This window comes from Xenopus tropicalis, chromosome 7, assembly GCF_000004195.4.
Source record: "Xenopus tropicalis strain Nigerian chromosome 7, UCB_Xtro_10.0, whole genome shotgun sequence".
NCBI classification, from domain to species: domain Eukaryota; kingdom Metazoa; phylum Chordata; class Amphibia; order Anura; family Pipidae; genus Xenopus; species Xenopus tropicalis.
The window spans coordinates 88,949,366-88,969,795 of NC_030683.2; the positions used below are offsets into that span (position 1 = coordinate 88,949,366).

Here is a 20,430-nt window from a genome sequence, read left to right on the forward strand (position 1 = left end):
AGAAATTTTCGTTTCCGATCCGAATTTTTCCCATTCGGGTTTCGAACTCGTGTTTTGATAAATCTGCCCCTATGAGCCAGCTTCCTGCTGATTGGCTCGGATCCACATTCCGAAAGGGGGGGGAGTGAGTCCTTAGCATTCTTGAGGGAGGGGGGAGCAGGAAAGAGCAGAGAACAGAAAGCTGCGTGTCTCTGGCACAGGAATTACAGACACAACTAATCTTTTTTCAAAGAACTCAGTGCAGCTTTTCTGTAAGTTGTCAGAAAAGGTATTTACATAGACCTTTCTGATAAAGCTTACTTAGTTTTTACCTTTTTTTCTCCTTTAACTCTTTTACTGCCAACGACGTATGGGATACGTCGTGGCAGTAAAAGGGCTTAAATGCCAACGACGTGGCCCATACGTCGTTGGCATTTAAAGGCTGCTCTCTGCAGAGAGCTTCTATTGATGACAGCCCCCCTGGGCAACGTGCCAGGGGGGCTGTCATGAGGGTCCTGCAAGCGATCGTGTCGCAGGACCCTCCAGGAAGCAGCAGACGCGATCACATCTGCTGCTTCCTACTACCCCCCCCCTAGCGCCGGCCCACTGGAGGAGGAGGCGATCGGGTCTTCAGGACAGGTAAGGAGTTTGGGTTTTTTCTGCATTTACACACACACTTACATACATTTACACACACTTACAGTACACATTTTAGCAGGTTTTTTTTTTTTTTTTTTTTTCATTTTTCACACTTTTATACACTTATTTACACTCATACACACTTACACACTATCACACAACTTTTACACATGTACACACATGTATACACAAACACTTTGGTTTTTTTTTGTTTTGTTTTTTTTTGTTTTTTTCATTTTACCACTTTGTTTTTAGTTTCTTTTACCTAAAAACTGTTTAGACAGCGTGACTATTGGATCAGATATTATGACCACTAATTACACCGTCATGTGACTTATTTTGTTGTTTCACTGATTTGCACAATTTTTGTGGTTTTATTGCATTTTATCCCTGTATAAGTGTTCCTAATCTGTTTTTAGCGTAGCTTTGCCAGGTGTAACTTTGGTGTACAAAAATAACTTTACCTATTTCGAATTCATCAGAATGTGTACTTTCCACAAATATATGTTTTTTGGGGGGTCTGTGTATAGTTAGGGGGGTTACTGCACATAATACGCTGTCAGGGGGGCTCTGTGTGCAAAAGCTGAGTTGGCAGGCGAGAAATCCATATGCGCTATTTTCATTTTGGGGTCAGTACATACAGCAGACTTTGGTATATCTATGCATATTGGGCATCAAACTGTTGAGTAGACCTTAGGTGTTCCTATTTGGGGTGACTTGCCTTTGTATGCAAGAAATTGTGTGAGATAAATTTTTAGGCGATTTTCTGAAATGTCATAAAAACCAATAACTTTAGGAAAGTTTTGCAGATTGGTACTTTGGTGTAGAAAGGACTCTTTAACCTTGTTGGATTTGTCAGAATGTGTACTTTCCACAAATATATGGTTTTGTGGGGGTCACTGTATAGTTAGGGGAAGTTTCGGCACATAATACACTGACAGGGGGCTCTGTGTGCAAAAGCTGAGCTGGTAGGCGAGAAATCCTTATGCGCTATTTTCATTTTGGGTTCAGTACATACCGCAGACTTGGGTATATCTATGCATATTGGGCATCAAACTGTTCACTAGTTCCTATTTGGGGTGATTTGCCTTTATCTGATCTTTATCAAGAAATTGTGAGAGATAAATGCGGCAAATTGCAACATTTTTATGCGATTTTCTAAATGTCATATAAATCTGCAAACTTAGGAAAGCTTTACAGCTTGGTACTTTGGAGCAAAAAGAAATGTTTACCCATTATAGATTCGGGGGATGTGTACTTTCCAAAAATATATGGCTTTCTGGGGTGAGTGTACTTTTTTTGTAGCATTATCCCACATAAAGGATGTAAATGTGTTGATTTTGCAGGAGCTGAAATGATACATCATATGGGGGTATGTTCCCATTGGGGCCCCTACATGCCACATACTTAGGTAAACCTATACATATTGGGCATCATACTGTTCAGTGGACCCCTGGCGTTCAAATTTAGGGTGTTTTATCTTGGTACCTAACACTATGTGGGAGATAAGATGCTGCAAAGTGGAAGCTTTGAGGGGATTTTTGGAAATGTAATCAAAATAGCTAACTTTAGAAAAGCTGTGTGGCTTGGTACTTTGGAGTAGAAAGACATGGGTATCCATTTTAGATTCGGGGGAATGTGTACTTTCCAAAAATATATGACTTTCTGGGGTGAGCGTACTTTTTACTAGCTTTATCCCACATAAATGATGTAAATGTGTTGATTTTGCAGGAGCTGAAATAACAGAAATGATTGATCATATGGGGGTATGTTCACATTGGGGCCCCTACATGCCACATACTTAGGTAAACCTATACATATTGGGCATCAAACTGTTCAGTGGACCCCTGGCGTTCATATTTAGGGTGTTTTATTTGGTTACTTTATGACCTGTAGGAGATAAGATACTATAGACTGGAAGCTTTGAAGCAATTTTTTAAAAAATCACAAATTTTGATAAAAACCAATAACTTTAGGAAAGCATTGTGACTTGATAGTTTGGAGTAGACAGACAATTGTGCCTACTCTGGATTTCCCAGAATCTGTTCTTTCCAAAAATGTACAATTTTCTGGGATAAACCTTCTGTTAGTGGAATTTTTGTCCTTGAAATCTAAAGTATGCAGCTTTCTGGAGCAGTGCTTTGGAAATTTGGTAGTGTACTGCTGGGAGTTTTTGACCTATACAAGTGACAAATCTCCATAAAACTATATATATTTGGTATTGGCATGTTCAGGAGACATGGGACTTTCCAAATCAGTTGTATATTCGTGCATAAAATGGATTCAATGAACTTCTCCTTTCTGCTCTATAGCAACAAGTAGCATCATTGTAATTGGCCATCAGGATATGGAAACTGTCACAGCTGCACACAAACAAAATACTGACTATTTGATTTATGCAGGTGCCAACTGGTTTTACATACTAAAGAAAAGCATTAATGGTTCTCTTTTCAGAGGAATATTCCCCAATTATATGTCTTCACTTAATTAAAGTTCCAATCACGACCCATTACAGAGCATACAGTATTTCTGTCCATTCAAACATCTGCTACCCACTTCCTGTGTTGATGTATAAATGGGATATTGTTCTGCTTTTGGAAAACAGTGCAGCTATGCATGGTGCTTCCATAAATGAATAGAAGTGAATATAAATGACTGGGCACCCTACCCACCAAACAGTATTTGCATTAAGATTAACTGTTTTCCTAAAGAATTATGCCAAAAGATGAACTTGCCTTTATTTAGTGCAGATGTATTTTTCCATAATGGAATGAATATTCCATGCAGTGTATTTACAGAGCAGTAAATCTGCTAAAGTGGAAACTTGTAATAAGCTCACGAGTCCACTTGTGTGTTTAGTTGCCATGCAGTTCAGAGGAACCAGTCCTTTTGATAGATTGGGTATGTAACTCTATTTTGGTTTAGATTGGCCAAACCCAGGCTAGCAGCGTAGTGTAGAGCATGTGTTACATGCAACCCTTAATTCTTAGGCGGGGCCTCCGCTATATGGGAGAAACTGAATAGGAGCTGAGGGTGTAGTTGAACTACAACTTGCTGAGGTTGTGTGGTGCGGGTGGTATAAATGGACGCCAGAGAGGTTCTTATGGTGAACTATAATACAGATTTATTGTCCTAGACAAAGTAGTGGTGAAATCAGGGTAATCATATACTCACAAACACAAGCAGTATAGATGGTACAATTGAAATATGCTCTGCTGCAGAAGAGAGGGTATATGCACATTGGTAGAGTCTGGGCCGCGATACACACCTTTCAACCAGTACCCCTTGGAAGGTAGTCTAGGTAGTAGGGACTCCTTCAGGTTGATAACCTCTAGTGGATGAGTCCTCCGGGTGAGTAAGATGAGGGGTTATCCTGCCTGTCACTATCTCTACTCTGTGGCCCTGCACTGAGGCAACATTGCCGGATAGGAGAACTACTCCTGGGGGGGCTAATGGCTGCCCTTTCTATCTAGAGCTGACTATGCTCACTTTGCTAGAACTTAACTCTATGGGTCCCTACAGGTATTTCTCATAAAATTTGTTAATGTCCTGGATGCTATAAAATACATTTGAATAGTGCATATGAGATTGGTTTCTGCCCAGAACAGAACCAGGTACTTGTCATCAGTGAAGTTCTGTATTGAAAGCTTGGCAGTAGGCACTCCAAAAAATAATGGCTCACCACTAGGCCCCATACTGTTCAGGTCATGTCTCCAGGCCAAAACAACAGAACTTTACGCTGAATGGCTTAGGACACATGAGCCATTTACTGTATCTGTTTTTGTTCTTTTCTCTTGTAAACTTTCCTTGATAAGATGCAAGTGACTGTCATTGAGAATCATAACAAAACAATTGTGGTTGCAGCGCACAGAGGCAATTATTGCTTGAAAATCAAGCACAAGCATGCATACACAGATTGTACTGCCCATGAACCAACTGTCAAGGGGGAAGGGCAGTCAGAGGTCCAGTGCCTAAGGTAGCACAAGATACAGATACAGCACTGAGTAGGGTAAAAGTATATTTAAAAAATATAAATGTTTGTGGACAAGGTATAACTTAGTGTGAACCAAAAGCACTGCTGCCAAAAGGCGAGTTGAGAAACTTGCCCCAGTCAACAGCTACCACAATTTACCATGGGTGGCAAAATGTTGCTCCTGGTAACTTTAAGAGCCGAATAAATATATAAGAAACTTTGGCTTTTCACAGAGCGCTATTGTGTTCTCTGCACTAGCGATAAGTACCCCCCTTGACTTGCTCCACTGCTAAATATGTAAGCATATGGGGGTGACATCGGCTAGGCCACCTCATGATGGCACTGACTGTCGAATCACCTCTGGGTGCGACAACCACTAAAGCTGTGAAATAGTTCACTACAACTAGGCCAGTTTACCATTCTATTTCAGTAAATAACAAAACTTCATAGGAGAAATCTGACCCATAAAATCTTGTCATGCAACACAACAAAACAGCACAAGATTTTGTAGGATCCTACAAATTCTGATCTCCATAGGATGTAATGTAAAGTTTGATTGTGTTTTGTTCATGCATCTACATCCGACAGTCAATGTATTTTAATGAAAAGAAAAAGTCTTTTAGCATGCAGCACTTCCTTCCGACAGGCTTGCCATGTCGCATGACAAATATTTCATGTAGTTTACACATTTTGACCCATGCAACTACATCTGACTTGCAGAAAGCACTCTGTCGATCTGGCACCATCCTAGAAAATCTCCTGTGTAATTTGTCTCTTACAGCCTAAGCAAAGACTGCTATCAGTCCATTTGGATTGTGTATCTTAGCTGGGCCAAACTTAGAATTGCCCTGTATCATAAATGGATGCGCTAGGATCAGGCATGGAAAGTGAGTAGGAAAAAAAAAAAGAGAAAAGACAACATGGGGGAGAAATCATTAAAAAGAACATTATGAACCTTTCAGATGAATCAACTAATAACTTTAATAACAGAGTGACAATCATAGCAGAATTCGTAAGTGGCTGACAAGCCAAAAAAAAAGAATTTGCTTTTCCAACCCAAATTAATCTACTGAGTTCAGTAATGAAGAACTAGAACCTGGTCCAAGATCACCCTATCTTAAGAGGCAGCTGCAATTCTTTGACAAATTTGCTACAATAATATAATATAAACATACATATACCAATATTCCCATACTTTTTAAGAATTCATCATGTTAAGCTATAAAATACAAGATGGCTTATTGTTTATCATTATCCAACCCGGTTTGCTCTTTAATTAAGAGACAGGAATAGTCAAGCTTTTCCAGTGCTTAGCAATGAAGGTTGTTTTTTTGTTTGTTTATTAAGCAGCACCTTTACTGGATTGTTTTTCAAATAAACTTAACACAGGGAACAATTAAAACTCCCATCCCAAATCTTTTTTACGTGAGGGTAAATTCACAGTACTCTTTCTGTTTTCTCATCTACTATGAGCACTATATACCATCTTGAGTGGACCTTAACAGAAGTTTCCAGCCCTACAGCATTTATAGAACAGTAGGCTATAGATTCCCATTTTACAGGTATAGGTGATGAACATTTGTAAATAAACCTAAATTGCTTATCCAGCAACCATTTGGACGGATGAGTTCAGTTATACCTAATGGAAATAGCCTGCTATAGAAGCTTCAAGTAAAAGGGGTGAAAGAATCTTTGTCAGGTATTTAGATTTGTCCCAGATAGATAAAGAATGTTTTGGAGAGTTGTCAAATGTGTTGGGATGTTGAAAGGTTAGACGACAATGCGAGTTGGTATGCTAAAATAGTCACACACACTTTGGTTGGTTGTGTGCAAATGGACTAGTGGGGCCAGTGATGTAACAACAGAGGAAGCTGGGTCTGCTTCATCCAACATTGCAATTAAATCTTTGCTCACCTCCAGCTCTAAGGTAGGCAGGTGTGATCGGGGATTTATATGCGAACGGGTCTGGGGGATGCACCAGGGTAGGGAGATGCGTCAGCACAGGGAGAGGTGGAAAGGGGGCTGGATGGGTTTGCTACTCTGCATGGAGCCCTTCCAAAGCATATTATGTAATACTGAGGCTGCTCCAAGAGAGATTTTTTTTAAAATTTAATTACCAGCATACAAGTTGGGACAAGGGGTACTTTATTCTGACTCCTTGGTATTTACATTTTATTCTTCTGTAAGACTTTACCTATAACTGCTGTTGGAATGTTAATAGATACCTGAAGCAATATAAATGTTTTGATTGGAGAGTCATTTTAAAGGGGCATTTTTTGCACAATCAAGGTCCCAGGAAACCATTCAGGTCCAGGAATCCAAGATGTCAATCTTCCATAGTTAAGATAGATTGTTTGGGGGGTATAAAATCAAAATGAAATATTTATAGTGGATAATATATTGAAATAATTAGGGCTTTACAATTGAGACTTCATTTATCAGTGCCACAGACACTAGTGCTGGGATCCTAAACTAGCTAAAGATTCAGTTGCCAAAAAAAACAATTTTGAGGACAGGGGGCAGCCCTGTCTAGTTCTCCTTTCAACTGAAATCTAGTATGCAATCAGGAAACCTTATCTGAGAACTGAGCTGGGGGGGGGGGGGGTCTCTGCATAATGTCTTTAGGATTAGTAAGAAACCAGTACCATTATAGCTGTGTATGTGCACTATTCTTAAAGTACTAATATATCAGAACAGCACTACTTGAAATAATCTTAAAAGTGGTTATACACAGTTTTCATAAGGATTAGTTTAATTCTTCCCATAGAAGATCAGCAGAATGTGTGGGCATATGTTATTCTGCACAAAGTATGAATTATGTGCATAACTATTTTTAAATGAGTAAAAGCTGCTATATTGCATAGGGGCAGATATATCAAAATGTGAGATTAGAGCTCACAACAGAAAAAAAATCACTCACTTTCTTTTAATTTGTATTAGAACTTTAAAAATGTGTGTTTATCAATGAGTAAAAGTTAGAGTTCACCATTTCTTAAATACACTTTTAAAAATCCCACAGGGATTCTAATCTCACATTTTAATCCAGTTAGTCTGTTAGGGTCAAATCAAATATTTTCCATAGACTGTATCTTTTATCTCATAATCAAAAATAACAGTAGAATATAGCATCTTTTAAAAATTGTTCTGTCTTGCTTGTCTTTTTGTCTCTTATGTTTGTGACCAGTGGCCCAGGGCCTGGCTGTCATAGGGTCCCTTTTAGCTAAACCCGTGGTCATAATTAACCTATGGTCAATATAAGACCAATAAATTGGATTTGGGCTTAGTAGGTATTTTAATTTTGATTATGCAAGCAAGATGTTAAAACTTTAATATAAACAACTCAAAATCAGACATTGTTGACAACTAATCAAGTCTTTTCAGATGCTCCTGATCTACAACTATTATTTGCAAGCAGGTGGGTGTCTCAGATGTGGCATATTAAATCTGAGCAACTGTTGAGGATCCATAAATTGAAGATCATCTAGATAATCCTCTGTATAATACAGGGCAAATAGATAACTTGTAACCAAGGCAGAGTTAGGCTGATGCCACACGGGGCTGAATCTCTGTCTGCGGAAAAATGCTTGCCGAGAATCAGCCCATTCGCTGGCATCAGCCTCCTACCTCCTGCACCCAACAGCATTGTGTCTGCCCTCTAGGGTCCATATGGTCTTTGGAAATGGTAGAATGCTTTTTCCAAGCATTTTGTTCAAAAGAATCCTTGTTCTAATAAATATGCTAGTGGGTTTTTTTCAGTAAATGCACTAAGTTTAATTTTACTGTCTAGTGGCATCTGAAAAACATTGCATTTTATACAGTTCAGTTTAATGTTTGCATTAAAACTTAAATATAATAACAAAAGAGAAAAAAGTATAACACAACAATATGCTATAAATGCATTATTATGTATTTCACTTCTTTTTTTAGCCCATCATTTTCCAGCATATATTAACAAAGCAAATAAAGCAGAAGTAAACAAAGTTTAAATTTCTAGACAACAAAGCACTCAATTATGACTTAATATTTGAAATCCTATGGTACAACTTCATTGCCAGCATGGTCAAGATGACAGCATAACAGCCAATTTGGATCTAATATGCAGGGTCACCTGGTTATTATTTAGAAGGAATAAACTTTACCTGAACAGCAGTGGGGTCCTTGTGAGGCTTCTATTTCCAGAGTAAGGAAAATTATACTGCTCTGAATTAGTTTTCTTCTTTCTGTAATCCAGCTCAGTGCTGAGCTTATAAACATTGTGCATGACTAACAGTACAATACTTATGTGGGCTGTGTGCATCACATACTATTGACCCACTATAATCCACTGTATTGGATGAATCCTGCTTATGCAGAGCATCACTGTGTCTCAGCAGCTACAGGTCCATCACAGAAGTCAATTCAGGGATATAACACAATCTCTTGCATTGCCATGGGTAATTTTGCCTGCATTTTACAGTATCATTTTTTTATGGGAGGACAGTTCATTTATGCTACCTGTGAGCAAGAATGGGTTGTGCATTCTTATTGCAAAATGTACACAATATGTTGTATATTAGCCCAGTGCCACCACAATACAATTGTTAACATAGACCAGGAGCCTACAAATCAACTTAAGTTGTGTTTCCAGGCAACTATTACCTACAAGCAATTACAGTAGCTCATTTAATTGATTCCTATACAAATCAAAGTTTGATTTTAAGGTGCATTTAATGCTATGTTTTTGGGCTGCTTACAAATATGGCAACAAAGTACCTAAAAGAACACTGTGTGTCATTACTCACATATATTACCTCCATCCAATGCTAGAAATTACATTTAGAAATAATCAGGAGGCCCAGAATCCAGCTTGACCTCTAAAGTAGATTATTTGGTCATTTGCTTATGTGAAGGCAGTGGACAAAGTGCAAAGACTGTCTAAAATCGGGCATTTCTTTGCTCACTGTCTACCTCTGTTCCTGAATTGCCCCATGGCTCTGTGCCCTATTACATGGACATCCAAGCAGAGCCTTGTCCCTGCTACCTGCCCCTTCTGCATTCAGACACACTATATTCATTACGGTTGGGAGGGGGGAGTCACAAAGGCTTCATCCCTCCTGCCCCCTACCTTAAAGGAACAGTAACACCAAAAAATGAAAGTGTATAAAAGTAACTAAAATATAATGTGCTGCTGCCCTGCACTGGTAAAAGTTGTGTGTTTACTTCAGAAAGTCTACTTTAATTTATATAAATAAGCTGCTATGTAGCCATGGAGGCAGCCATTCAAAGGAGAAAAGGCACAGGCACTTAGCAGATAACAGATAAAACACTATTGTATTCTACAGAACTTATCTGTTATCTGCTATGTAACCTGTGCCTTTTCTCCTTTGTTCCAGCTTGAATGGCTGCCCCCGTGGCTACACAGCAGCTTATTATATAAATTATAGTAGTGTTACTGTAGCAAACACACCAGTTTTACCAGTGCAGGGCAACAGTGCATTATATATTACTTTAAAGCTCTTTCATTTTTTAGTGTTACTGTTCTTTTAACTTGTGTGTCACTTTAGGCCTGTGAGTTCACTGGCATGCACCCCCGTCATGCTGCGCTTGGGGTGTGTAATGAATTCTCCTGGCTGCAGTGAGCTGATTAGGTTAGGTCCTGTACTAGTGTACAGAAAGTAAAGGGGTCAGGTTCTGTACTAATTTCTCCCTACTGCAGCAATGAGATTGTATCATGCCGAGTTCTTTTGTCCCCTCACTGCAACAAAGTGATTGGGTCACATTCCGCATGGCAGCATCCCCACTGCAGGACAGTGACTGGACTAGGATCTGTGCTACATTGCTTCAAGTGCTTCCATGTAATTAGATCAAGGTCTGTATCACACTTCTCTAATTACAGTGAATGATTATGACAGGTTCTAAACTACAGTGCCCAGAGTCAAGTTCTGTATAACAGACCCGACAGAGGAGTAGCTGGGTCAGGTCTTCATTGCAATGATCCCATTACAAAATAAATGACCAGACCAGAATACAGCACCCTACTGCTTGAAAAGATTTGGGTCAGGTTCTGCATTAGTGTTTCCATTGCAATATGTATTACACTAGCCTTTGCACTACAGTCTCCCTAACACAGTGGAGCATCTTAATAAGGCAATTACACCAAGATTTTTTTTTACTACGATCTAACCATTACAGTGGTTTGCAATGCGCCTTTTGCAATACTAATTGAGCCATGCTCTGCAGCACAGGAGACTGATTTACTGAGGTTCTGTACCACTGCTGGGTCTGGTTCTGTGTTCCAGTAGCTCCACTGCAGGGGAGTCTGCTGCTTTGCCTGTCACTGCTGCAGAGCTAAGAAAACAACTGCAGAGAGCAGAGCTGCCCTATTACTAATCACAGTGTGAGGGTGCCAGCCTGCAGAGAGTACCCTCACATACTACTCTTTAAATAGGATTATCATAGCCTGGGGGCTACAGGATGACTTGGCAATATATTGCCACCTCATGGCAAAGAGGAGGGTTTGCTGAATATTAGTGTATATCACTAAATAATTATTAACGAATTAATAAATAACAGGAAATTAATATCAAATAAATATACAGAGAGACTGGATATATTCATTACAATAACCAATGCATTAGCCCTTACCACTGGCACTTATATCTATATGCAATTAAAGTGAAAGTCTCCGCCTGATCATATCTAGTACTGGGAGCAACACAAGTAAACACACATAGCTAGTGTCCGATCTCCCTCCCGGCACTGGATATGGATTATACTCACAGACATATGGCTGCAGGTGAGGCTCTCACACAGTGCTGAGGATGCCCCGTTGCCCCAGTCTCATGTCTTGCCGGGGTTACCAGTCCAACTCATTGGCTGCAGAAGAGAGGGGGAGCTGACATGTCTGCAGAACAGATCGGCTATGAGGCTGCTTAAGTTTCCATAGCTGGGCCGACAGCCACACAGCTCTTTGTTATTACTCTGGGAAAAGAACCTCTCTAGAATACCAAATGGTCAGGGGCTGAAACTGACACAAATCTCAGCCAACCAGGAAGCGGTATTTTCTTAAGGACGCTCCACCCTTTTCCGTCTCCTTTTGTAATGCTAGCAAAGAACAGCATTTACAACGGGACTGGTATTCCGGGTATTGTTAAAGTGGCTGCTTCCAAATGTCATTTGAAACATATAATTCGTCAAAAGGGAGAAGCATGCTTAAAAGCAACACAACAGGCGCAGTCCTGGCGCATTTGCAACCAACAACATACAAATCCCCAACTGGAGTTAAGACCACCTTTAAAGAATTGTCACGTTGGGCATTTTGCTCAGGTAACCAGCTACCGCTATGCGAACACAAGCTTCCTCTCTGCACACTGAAAGGACAGTACATGGAGCTGCATGTTTACACAGAGCAGTTGCACTACCACCTTAAAAATCAATGGCACTCTCCAAGTTAACCACCCAGTCCTGCCAACCAGTGTTCATATTTATATGGCAGCGGGCCTCCTTAAATATCTATAACTAGTATTGTAAGTGCTGATAATTCTTTAGTTTGGTTAAAAGAAAAAAAAAAATCACAGATACTTGGAACTGATTTGCACGGAACTTTGTCACCTTAAATCAACCTTACATCACACTGAAATAATGCATAGTGGGAATGGACACACAAGACTAGAGGGAGTAGCATATCAAAATCTATCCAACAGCACCGAGATAATGGAAACCATATTGTGTTTTGGGTGTATAATATAACAACTAATGAAAGAGAAAAACACTGCAAACAGGGATCCCTATAAAACTGGAGCCATCCAGCAGCAGCCAAAAATAAAGATTTCTGGTAAAAACAAAGTCTCCTGAATTCACGCCCCATAACAGCAAAGTTCAGAACACTGGCTGAGAGCAGAATTCCCACTAGCAGCCACACCATAACCATTGAAAGAGCAGCCTTTGGGGTTTATTTATTAAAACTGGAAACAAACAACACCAGTGATGTTGCCCATAGCAACCAATCTTTGCTTTTGTTTTCTTACTTGTAGGTGACCATTCAAATCTGATTGCTGATTGATTACTAGGGGCAATATCACCGGTTATGTTTGTCTCCAGTGTTAATAAATACACCCCCATTATGACCGATCACAGGTAAAGAACAGATGGCTCAGCAGAACAATGGGAAGGTAGCCAGATAGCAGCTCCCTGATACCTGTGTTGCAAAAAGTGTAAGATATGAGAATAGCACTCAATAGTAAAAATCCAAGTCTGGCTTGGGACTCCTCCTTTTACACTGAGTAGGAGAAACAATAAGTTATCTGAAAGCAGTTCTAATATGTAGCACTGGCTCCTGTTGGTTTAAGAATAAAATTTTAAATGGTAGAATGAATTATTTGCTATGTAAACAGTGTAATTTAGAAATAAAAATTACACCATAAAAACTCAATCAAATTAGCATGTAGGTGGGCATATCGGGAGAAGATCTGCTCGCTTGGCAACCTCAACAAACAATTGGATTTTGTATGGCCACCTTTAGGCTGACAAAAGCTAAAGCTTCTTTCTAAAATACAGTTTTTGGAATTGGTACACTATATCAACAAAATGTATGTAACACAAATGTATGCAACATATTGCAAGTATGGTCGCAAGGCATGATTAGAATATAATAGAACCTTATAGCAAACCATCTCTTTCCTAAATGCCCTACGTTTTAGTCACAGAGATATTGACATTTGGTAAAGTCTAGCAGTAAACAAAGGGTTCATGCAATATATAATAAAATCAGTGCTGTGTACGTAATGATAAATAATGATAAACATTGTATAAAGAATTCTGCATGCTCCTTTAAACATATCTGCTTACATCCTGCTACAATATGTTAAAATGAGGGCAGGTGTATTTAAGCTTCTTTTGAACCAATGATTGAAAAGGCAGGAGTGCCAATGATGTTTGACAGGCTAAATTACTGGCATAATTCCTACCCAGTTAAAACTTATTTGCAATTCCATTCAATAAGTTTTCAGAATTCCTATGCTTTTCCAGTTGTTGAAACTGTTTAGTGTTCAAACGTTTGTAGAACTTTAACATCTTCCCCGATATGCTCTCCTTGATGTGGACAATATCAGACTGTCTTGATAGTTTGGCCCTAGGGTCTTTATTTCCAACACTCAGAGACTATCTTCCCATTCTCCTCCACTATTTCCCAAGGCTGCAACATTCTAACATCCTTCAAAAGCATATAACTTTTTAATACAGAACACAGCTTATGCAAATACATAACACCTTCCAAGGGTTCCCATTTTTGCAAAGGCTAACCAACCAACTCCCCTTTCTTGTGTTTACATTAAGCACTTTTGTACATTGGCCCGTTATGTAGATGATTTTCTGTTTGTTGTCCGTAAAGTTTAGATATTTCCTTGATGTTGTTAGGGACCATCCTAGATGAATTGTAGAATTTGGCATGCTAAATTCACCAACCTGGACCTTTGTGCACCTTCCAGCAGAAACAAATTCAGGCAGCTACGGACAAAGTAGCATTAGGAAAAAGACACCAAACAATGTTGGACACTTAACAATAAAACAGCAAAAGCAAAACAGGCCAATGAGCAGATGTAGACAGCATTTAATGGGGTCATATATAAAGACTGGGCAAGTTTGCAACCTGGGCAAATCACTGCAAGTAATTTCTAGCCAACAGAATGCAAACCCCCTAGTAAAGCTAACAGTGCCTTAAAGGACTTGTCATGTTATTCATTTTGTCAGGTATCCTGCAACATAGCGAACACAAGCCTCTCCTCTACAAACCAAAAATAAACTAATACAAGAGGCTGCATGTTTCCACGGGACAGTTGTTCTGCCACCTTACAAAGCACTGTCATGCTCCAAACTAACTACTCATTCCTGCCAACAATAGTCCTCATGAATAAAGATGACTGGACAACGCCACCTTAAACACCTGTAACAAGAATGTTGCCAATGCTGTAGCACCTTAAAATTCACAGATCCTTGAAAGAAATTTTTGCAGAACATCTTACCTTTAATCAACCTTACATATCAGAATTTAGCAGTGAATGTTGGTAATGGATACACAGAAAACAAAGTAGAACAACATATATAAATCCAACTATCTGCAACAAGATAATGTAAGCCACCTTTTGTTTAGAAAAACACTGCAAAACCTACTATTTTCCAGGGTTGCCTGTCAAATTGAAGCCGTCCTGCAGTTCTACAGCAGCCAAAAATAAAGGCTGCCAGTGAAAAGCATCCTGAAGTCACACCCCATAAAGGCAGCTCCATGGTGCAGAACACTGACTGGTTTCTGAGAGGTTCTGAAACCGCATTACTACTTTGGACACTGTTCCGACTACTGTCTAAAGTGAATAAAAACAGTACTTGCTGGTTGCATTTTCTCTGAAGCACATGATCCTTCTGCAAGCTGCTAATGTACATCAGGCAACCTCCAGTCTAGTGCCTAGCCAGCCACTTATCTGAAGGTATTCACAGACATGATTAGATAGCTAGATAGATCGATATATAAACCGCGCCGCCGCGTGCGCCATCCCACCGGCGACTTACATTTTCGCCGGTGGGATGGCAACTTGGGGAGATTAGTCGCCCGCAAACAGGGAGTTTTGTCACGGGCGACTAATCTCCCCGTGTGCCAGAGCCCAAAATGAAACAAAGACAACCTAATCATCTCTGTTTAATACTAGATGCAAAGTGATTTGTGCACTTATATGGCCAAGTGATGACTGCCCTCTGTTACTTATTCCAAAATGTTATATTCAGTGATAAAGAAAATAATGTACCCTCATTTTAAAGTATAAGAAATAATGTATCCCCTACTGTAAAGCTAGACTTGCGCTTCCTCTTAGATGTTATATGTAAAACATGTATAATTATGTAAAATATGTAAAATTAACCATTGACGAGATCCGTTACCACGCAAAGGCAAAATGCTATAGGCCAAATATTGAACTCCAAGGCGATTCCTAATAGGGTGCTTTTGTTTATAGTGCAAAAGTTGCAAATGTGTAGAACATGGACCATCATTAAAATGGAACAAACCCCCTTATATGGCCCCTTTGCACTGTCTCTCAATTCCACACTCACCTCAACTTCAAAGGGCCAATATTGACAGATTTTTTTTTTTAATTGAAGCCCTAATGATCCATTCACCTAAGTGCAAAAAGTGTCAGTGTAAAAACATGCACACAGTGCAGCAGGGGAGCAATGACAGCCTTAAAAAAAAGTTAAATCCGAAAATCTCCAGGACCACCTTGCCAAAGCAACAAAATGCTCCTGAAGTCACAAGACTCTCCTTCACTAAACTCAGGGGGAGCCCCTTTATCTCCAAACTTCCTGGCCAAAGGCCCACAAGAGGCAAGGTTCTTCAGACCCCGCTACACCAGAAGGCTACAGGGGCCCCTTTGTTGTCCTCCCTTCAGCTCAAAGGTATATAACCAATGGTCCTCCGAGGAGAGCCTACCAACTCACGGGGGGAAGGAGCCTAATGGTCACACATCCCCCCCCCCCCCCCCCCCCAACTCTGTGCTTTGACCCAGAGGTCTGTTGCTACTCACTCCAAAAGGTCTGGGGCTAAAGAGCACAGTACAAAATGAAAGTGATGGGTGCGCTAATCTACTGGCACATTCTCGGGCTAAGCCTTTGGCCATAGGATCAGGTGGGTCTCTCTCCTCCACCAGTTGATGGGGACTTCCATACCTCCCTTAGCTAAGAGGTATCACACTCACTGAGATGTAGACCCCTGGTGGATGCCAAATACCCAAACCGAGGAATTATGGATTCGGCATGTCCCATTCGGCATCTGTCTACACAAACACTTGAAGTGATTTCATTATTCTATGTACTATTTTAATTGTAGCTGCAGCAGGCTGAATCCATTACACATATAAAAGATACAGATACACAGATATCCATGAGAGTGTAAATTTTGATTCAATCCAGAAACATTCACTGTGATTTTATACCACATTAGCACCTGTGTAATCAATTACACTATTCCAGGTCAAAGGGGCTAATGAGAAATTCCTGAATATAAAGTTATTTTCAAAGGTGTATGTATTGATTTACACAATTTACAACATTCTTCTTACAACATTTAGCAGCAGCTTCATAAGTAAGAGTACTAAGGGGCACAAAAGTGTCCTTTTTAGTGCTCATTCAGGGAACACTTTTTCCTCTGCACCTCATGTAGTATAAATAATCCAGCATAAAATGCAGACTGCAGGGTCAGGGGGCGCAGCCCTGACCATATGCCATAGAACAGGCAGGAAGGACATGGCCCTGTTGCAGCCCCTTTCCTAAATTAATGACGTGCAAGAAAAAGGAGGAAGGATGCCTACTTGACTTCCACCACTAAAGTACAGCACTGCCACAAGCAGCCAACACTGTTTATCGGGTCAGCCACAGGTTATCACACTCCATTTTGGGGGAGGAAGTCAAATAAGTAAATTACCCCTATGATGTTATACAGTGCATCATGAAGTTAATGTGGTGTGGGGGCTGTATAATTCAAATCATGAAATAAAAATCAGTAAAGTACAGGAGCAAAAAACTTCAGGTCTCATTGCTTCACACAGTCCAGATAACAGAAATGTATGGATTACATATGCAGGTCCTTTTCAAAAAATTAGCATATTGTGATAAAGTTCATTATTTTCTGTAATGTACTGATAAACATTAGACTTTCATATATTTTAGATTCATTACACACAACTGAAGTAGTTCAAGCCTTTTCTTGTTTTAATATTGATGATGATTGTGGCATACAGCTCATGAAAACCCAAAATTCCTATCTCAAAAAATTAGCATATTTCATCCGCCCAATAAAAGAAAAGTGTTTTTAATACAAAAAAAGTCAACCTTCAAATAATTATGTTCAGTTATGCACTCAATACTTGGTCGGGAATCCTTTTGCAGAAATGACTGCTTCAATGTGGCGTGGCATGGAGGCAATCAGCCTGTGGCACTGCTCAGGTGTTATGGAGGCCCAGGATGCTTCAATAGCGGCCTTAAGCTCATCCAGAGTGTTGGGTCTTGTGTCTCTCAACTTTCTCTTCACAATATCCCACAGATTCTCTATGGGGTTCAGGTCAGGAGAGTTGGCAGGCCAATTGAGCACAGTAATACCATGGGCAGTAAACCATTTACCAGTGGTTTTGGCACTGTGAGCAGGTGCCAGGTCATGCTGAAAAATGAAATCTTCATCTCCATAAAGCTTTTCAGCAGATGGAAGCATGAAGTGCTCCAAAATCTCCTGATAGCTAGCTGCATTGACCCTGCCCTTGATAAAACACAGTGGACCAACACCAGCAGCTGACATGGCACCCCAGACCATCACTGACTGTGGGTACTTGACACTGGACTTCAGGCATTTTGGCATTTCCCTCTCCCCAGTCTTCCTCCAGACTCTGGCACCTTGATTTCCGAATGACATACTTTGGACCACTGAGCAACAGTCCAGTGCTGCTTCTCTGTAGCCCAGGTCAGGCGCTTCTGCCGCTGTTTCTGGTTCAAAAGTGGCTTGACCTGGGGAATGCAGCACCTGTAGCCCATTTCCTGCACGCGCCTGTACACGGTGGCTCTGGATGTTTCTACTCCAGACTCAGTCCACTGCTTCCGCAGGTCCCCCAAGGTCAGGAATCGGTCCTTCTCCACAATCTTCCTCAGGGCCCAGTCACCTCTTCTCGTTGTGCAGCGTTTTCTGCCACACTTTTTCCTTCCCACAGACTTCCCACTGAGGTGCCTTGATACAGCACTCTGGGAACAGCCTATTCGTTCAGAAATTTCTTTTTGTGTCTTACCCTCTTGCTTGAGGGTGTCAATGATGGCCTTCTGGACAGCAGTCAGGTCGGCAGTCTTACCCATGATTGCGGTTTTGAGTAATGAACCAGGCTGGGAGTTTTTAAAAGCCTCAGGAATCTTTTGCAGGTTTTTAGAGTTAATTTGTTGATTCAGATGATTAGGTTAATAGCTCGTTTAGAGAACCTTTTCATGATATGCTAATTTTTTGAGATAGGAATTTTGGGTTTTCATGAGCTGTATGCCACAATCATCAATATTAAAACAAGAAAAGGCTTGAACTACTTCAGTTGTGTGTAATGAATCTAAAATATATGAAAGTCTAATGTTTATCAGTACATTACAGAAAATAATGAACTTTATCACAATATGCTAATTTTTTGAAAAGGACCTGTAGATGCACACTGAGGAAGCATTCACAAAGGTTGAGTAAACTAAACTGGGGAAAGAAAGATTTTGGATTACATGAACTTCAAATTCACAGAAGCTTCAATCTGTTGAGAACACAGAAGTTTTGTGCACTTTGGAGTTAAACTATTGTTCCAGAACACCTCTTTAATGAATTGGGAGAACCTAGTTTCTCTGTACAAGTCAGGAGTACAACTTAGTACAACACACTAGTTTCATTAAATTCAGAAAATAAAGTAAAAAAAATTGGTAGGACAATAGTGATTTAATTATTTTCTGATGTAACCAAAACTTAAATTTAGTTCAATTTAACTCCAAGTCCTTTGCACACCACTTTTGTAAATTCCCCCTGAGATGTACAGTACATGTAGAATATGCACATACCCAATATGTGGAATACATGGTCACATGAACTCCTCTGACCAAAAAGAAAAGCCTCATAATGCATTGACATCAGATGGAATTAACATAATAATGACAATTTAATAATAGCTGCTGCTTGCAATAAATCATCTTTGCAAGAAAATGACAAATCAGGTATAAGTATATGCATGCACGTAATGCCTACAAATCTACATACCAGTTCAGCTAAATCTGTCAGAAATAATTGTTCTTTCAGTCTGGAAGGAATGCAAATGCATGTTAATTGATTGTAAGAGCCAAACCCACATAGTTAGGCCCAGGTACAGTTACATAGGAATGAAACCACATTTAGCTGGATCAGATATCTACAATTTCTCCCATATTAAAAAGGAATAAAAGATAATTTACTGGGTTGTTTGTCAATTCAATAAATAATGATAGTGCTAAAGTTTAATCTGCCATGAATTCATAAAGCACATGGAAACCTCTATAGCACTGCCATTGAAAGCAAGGAAATAAAACAAACAGCCTATGAATATCTTTGTATCGTAAAACCTAGCACTAACCAGGGACCAGGAAGAAAACTCTTCACTTCTGGGAGGCGGTCGTTGCCATCTTGGAAACATCCTGGTGCTTCAAACACACTTCTCCCTCACCAGCTGTCTGTGATTTCAGGAGTCTTCCTTACTTCTGGGAAGAATGTCAGAAAAAGGGGTGGGGAAGGGAAGTTTCTAAATCCAATTCTCTGATTACCCCTGGAATGTAAGAACAACAATAGGAAATTCTTTTTCTTAAAATGGCATTACAGCAATGAAGTTTGAATTCTAAAAACAATGATTTGTCTTGCTGAGTAAAAGAAAGTATGCCTGTTTTTTCAAGTGCTTGCTAAAGCTAAGGAAGCATTTCACCATTTCACCCAACAAACTGACCACCAGGAGTCACCATTCCACAATTTAATAGCTGCTCTTGAAAAGGAACAGAAGGGCAACTTTTAATAACAAGAAATAAAAATAGGCAGAGGTAGGGAATTTGTTTTGCAAAATAAATGATGCAAGTTGTTTGCAATCTTAATTTTATCTAAACGTTAAAAATAACTATTCCTCAAATCACAACTGGAATTACAGTTGGTGATTATGAACAAATATTTTAAACGCCCACATATTCCATAGTGCTGTACTATACAATGTACACACATAGAGATTACATAAAAATACTGGCCAAGACAAGAGGTTAAAGGGGTGGTTCACCTTTCTGTTAAATTTAAATATGTCATAGAATGT

General features: G+C 39.8%; 1 protein-coding gene across 4 annotated transcripts in view; it reads right to left on the reverse strand.

Annotated features, from left to right (window-relative positions):
* Window positions 1–20,034, reverse strand: part of klhl17 (kelch like family member 17) — a 42,326-nt gene extending 22,292 nt beyond the window's left edge. The window contains exon 1 of one of the 4 annotated variants that reach the window (XM_018096021.2): window positions 19,717–20,034. In XM_018096021.2, coding sequence (XP_017951510.1) covers window positions 19,717–19,776 — 60 coding nt within the window. In that variant the 5' untranslated portion in view covers window positions 19,777–20,034. Of the gene's footprint in view, window positions 1–11,350; window positions 11,551–19,367; window positions 19,389–19,716 lie in introns of those variants that run through there. The other 3 variants (XM_004916144.4, XM_018096023.2, XM_002936380.5) reach the window with 3 other exon arrangements.
* Window positions 20,035–20,430: the final 396 nt, after the last annotated feature.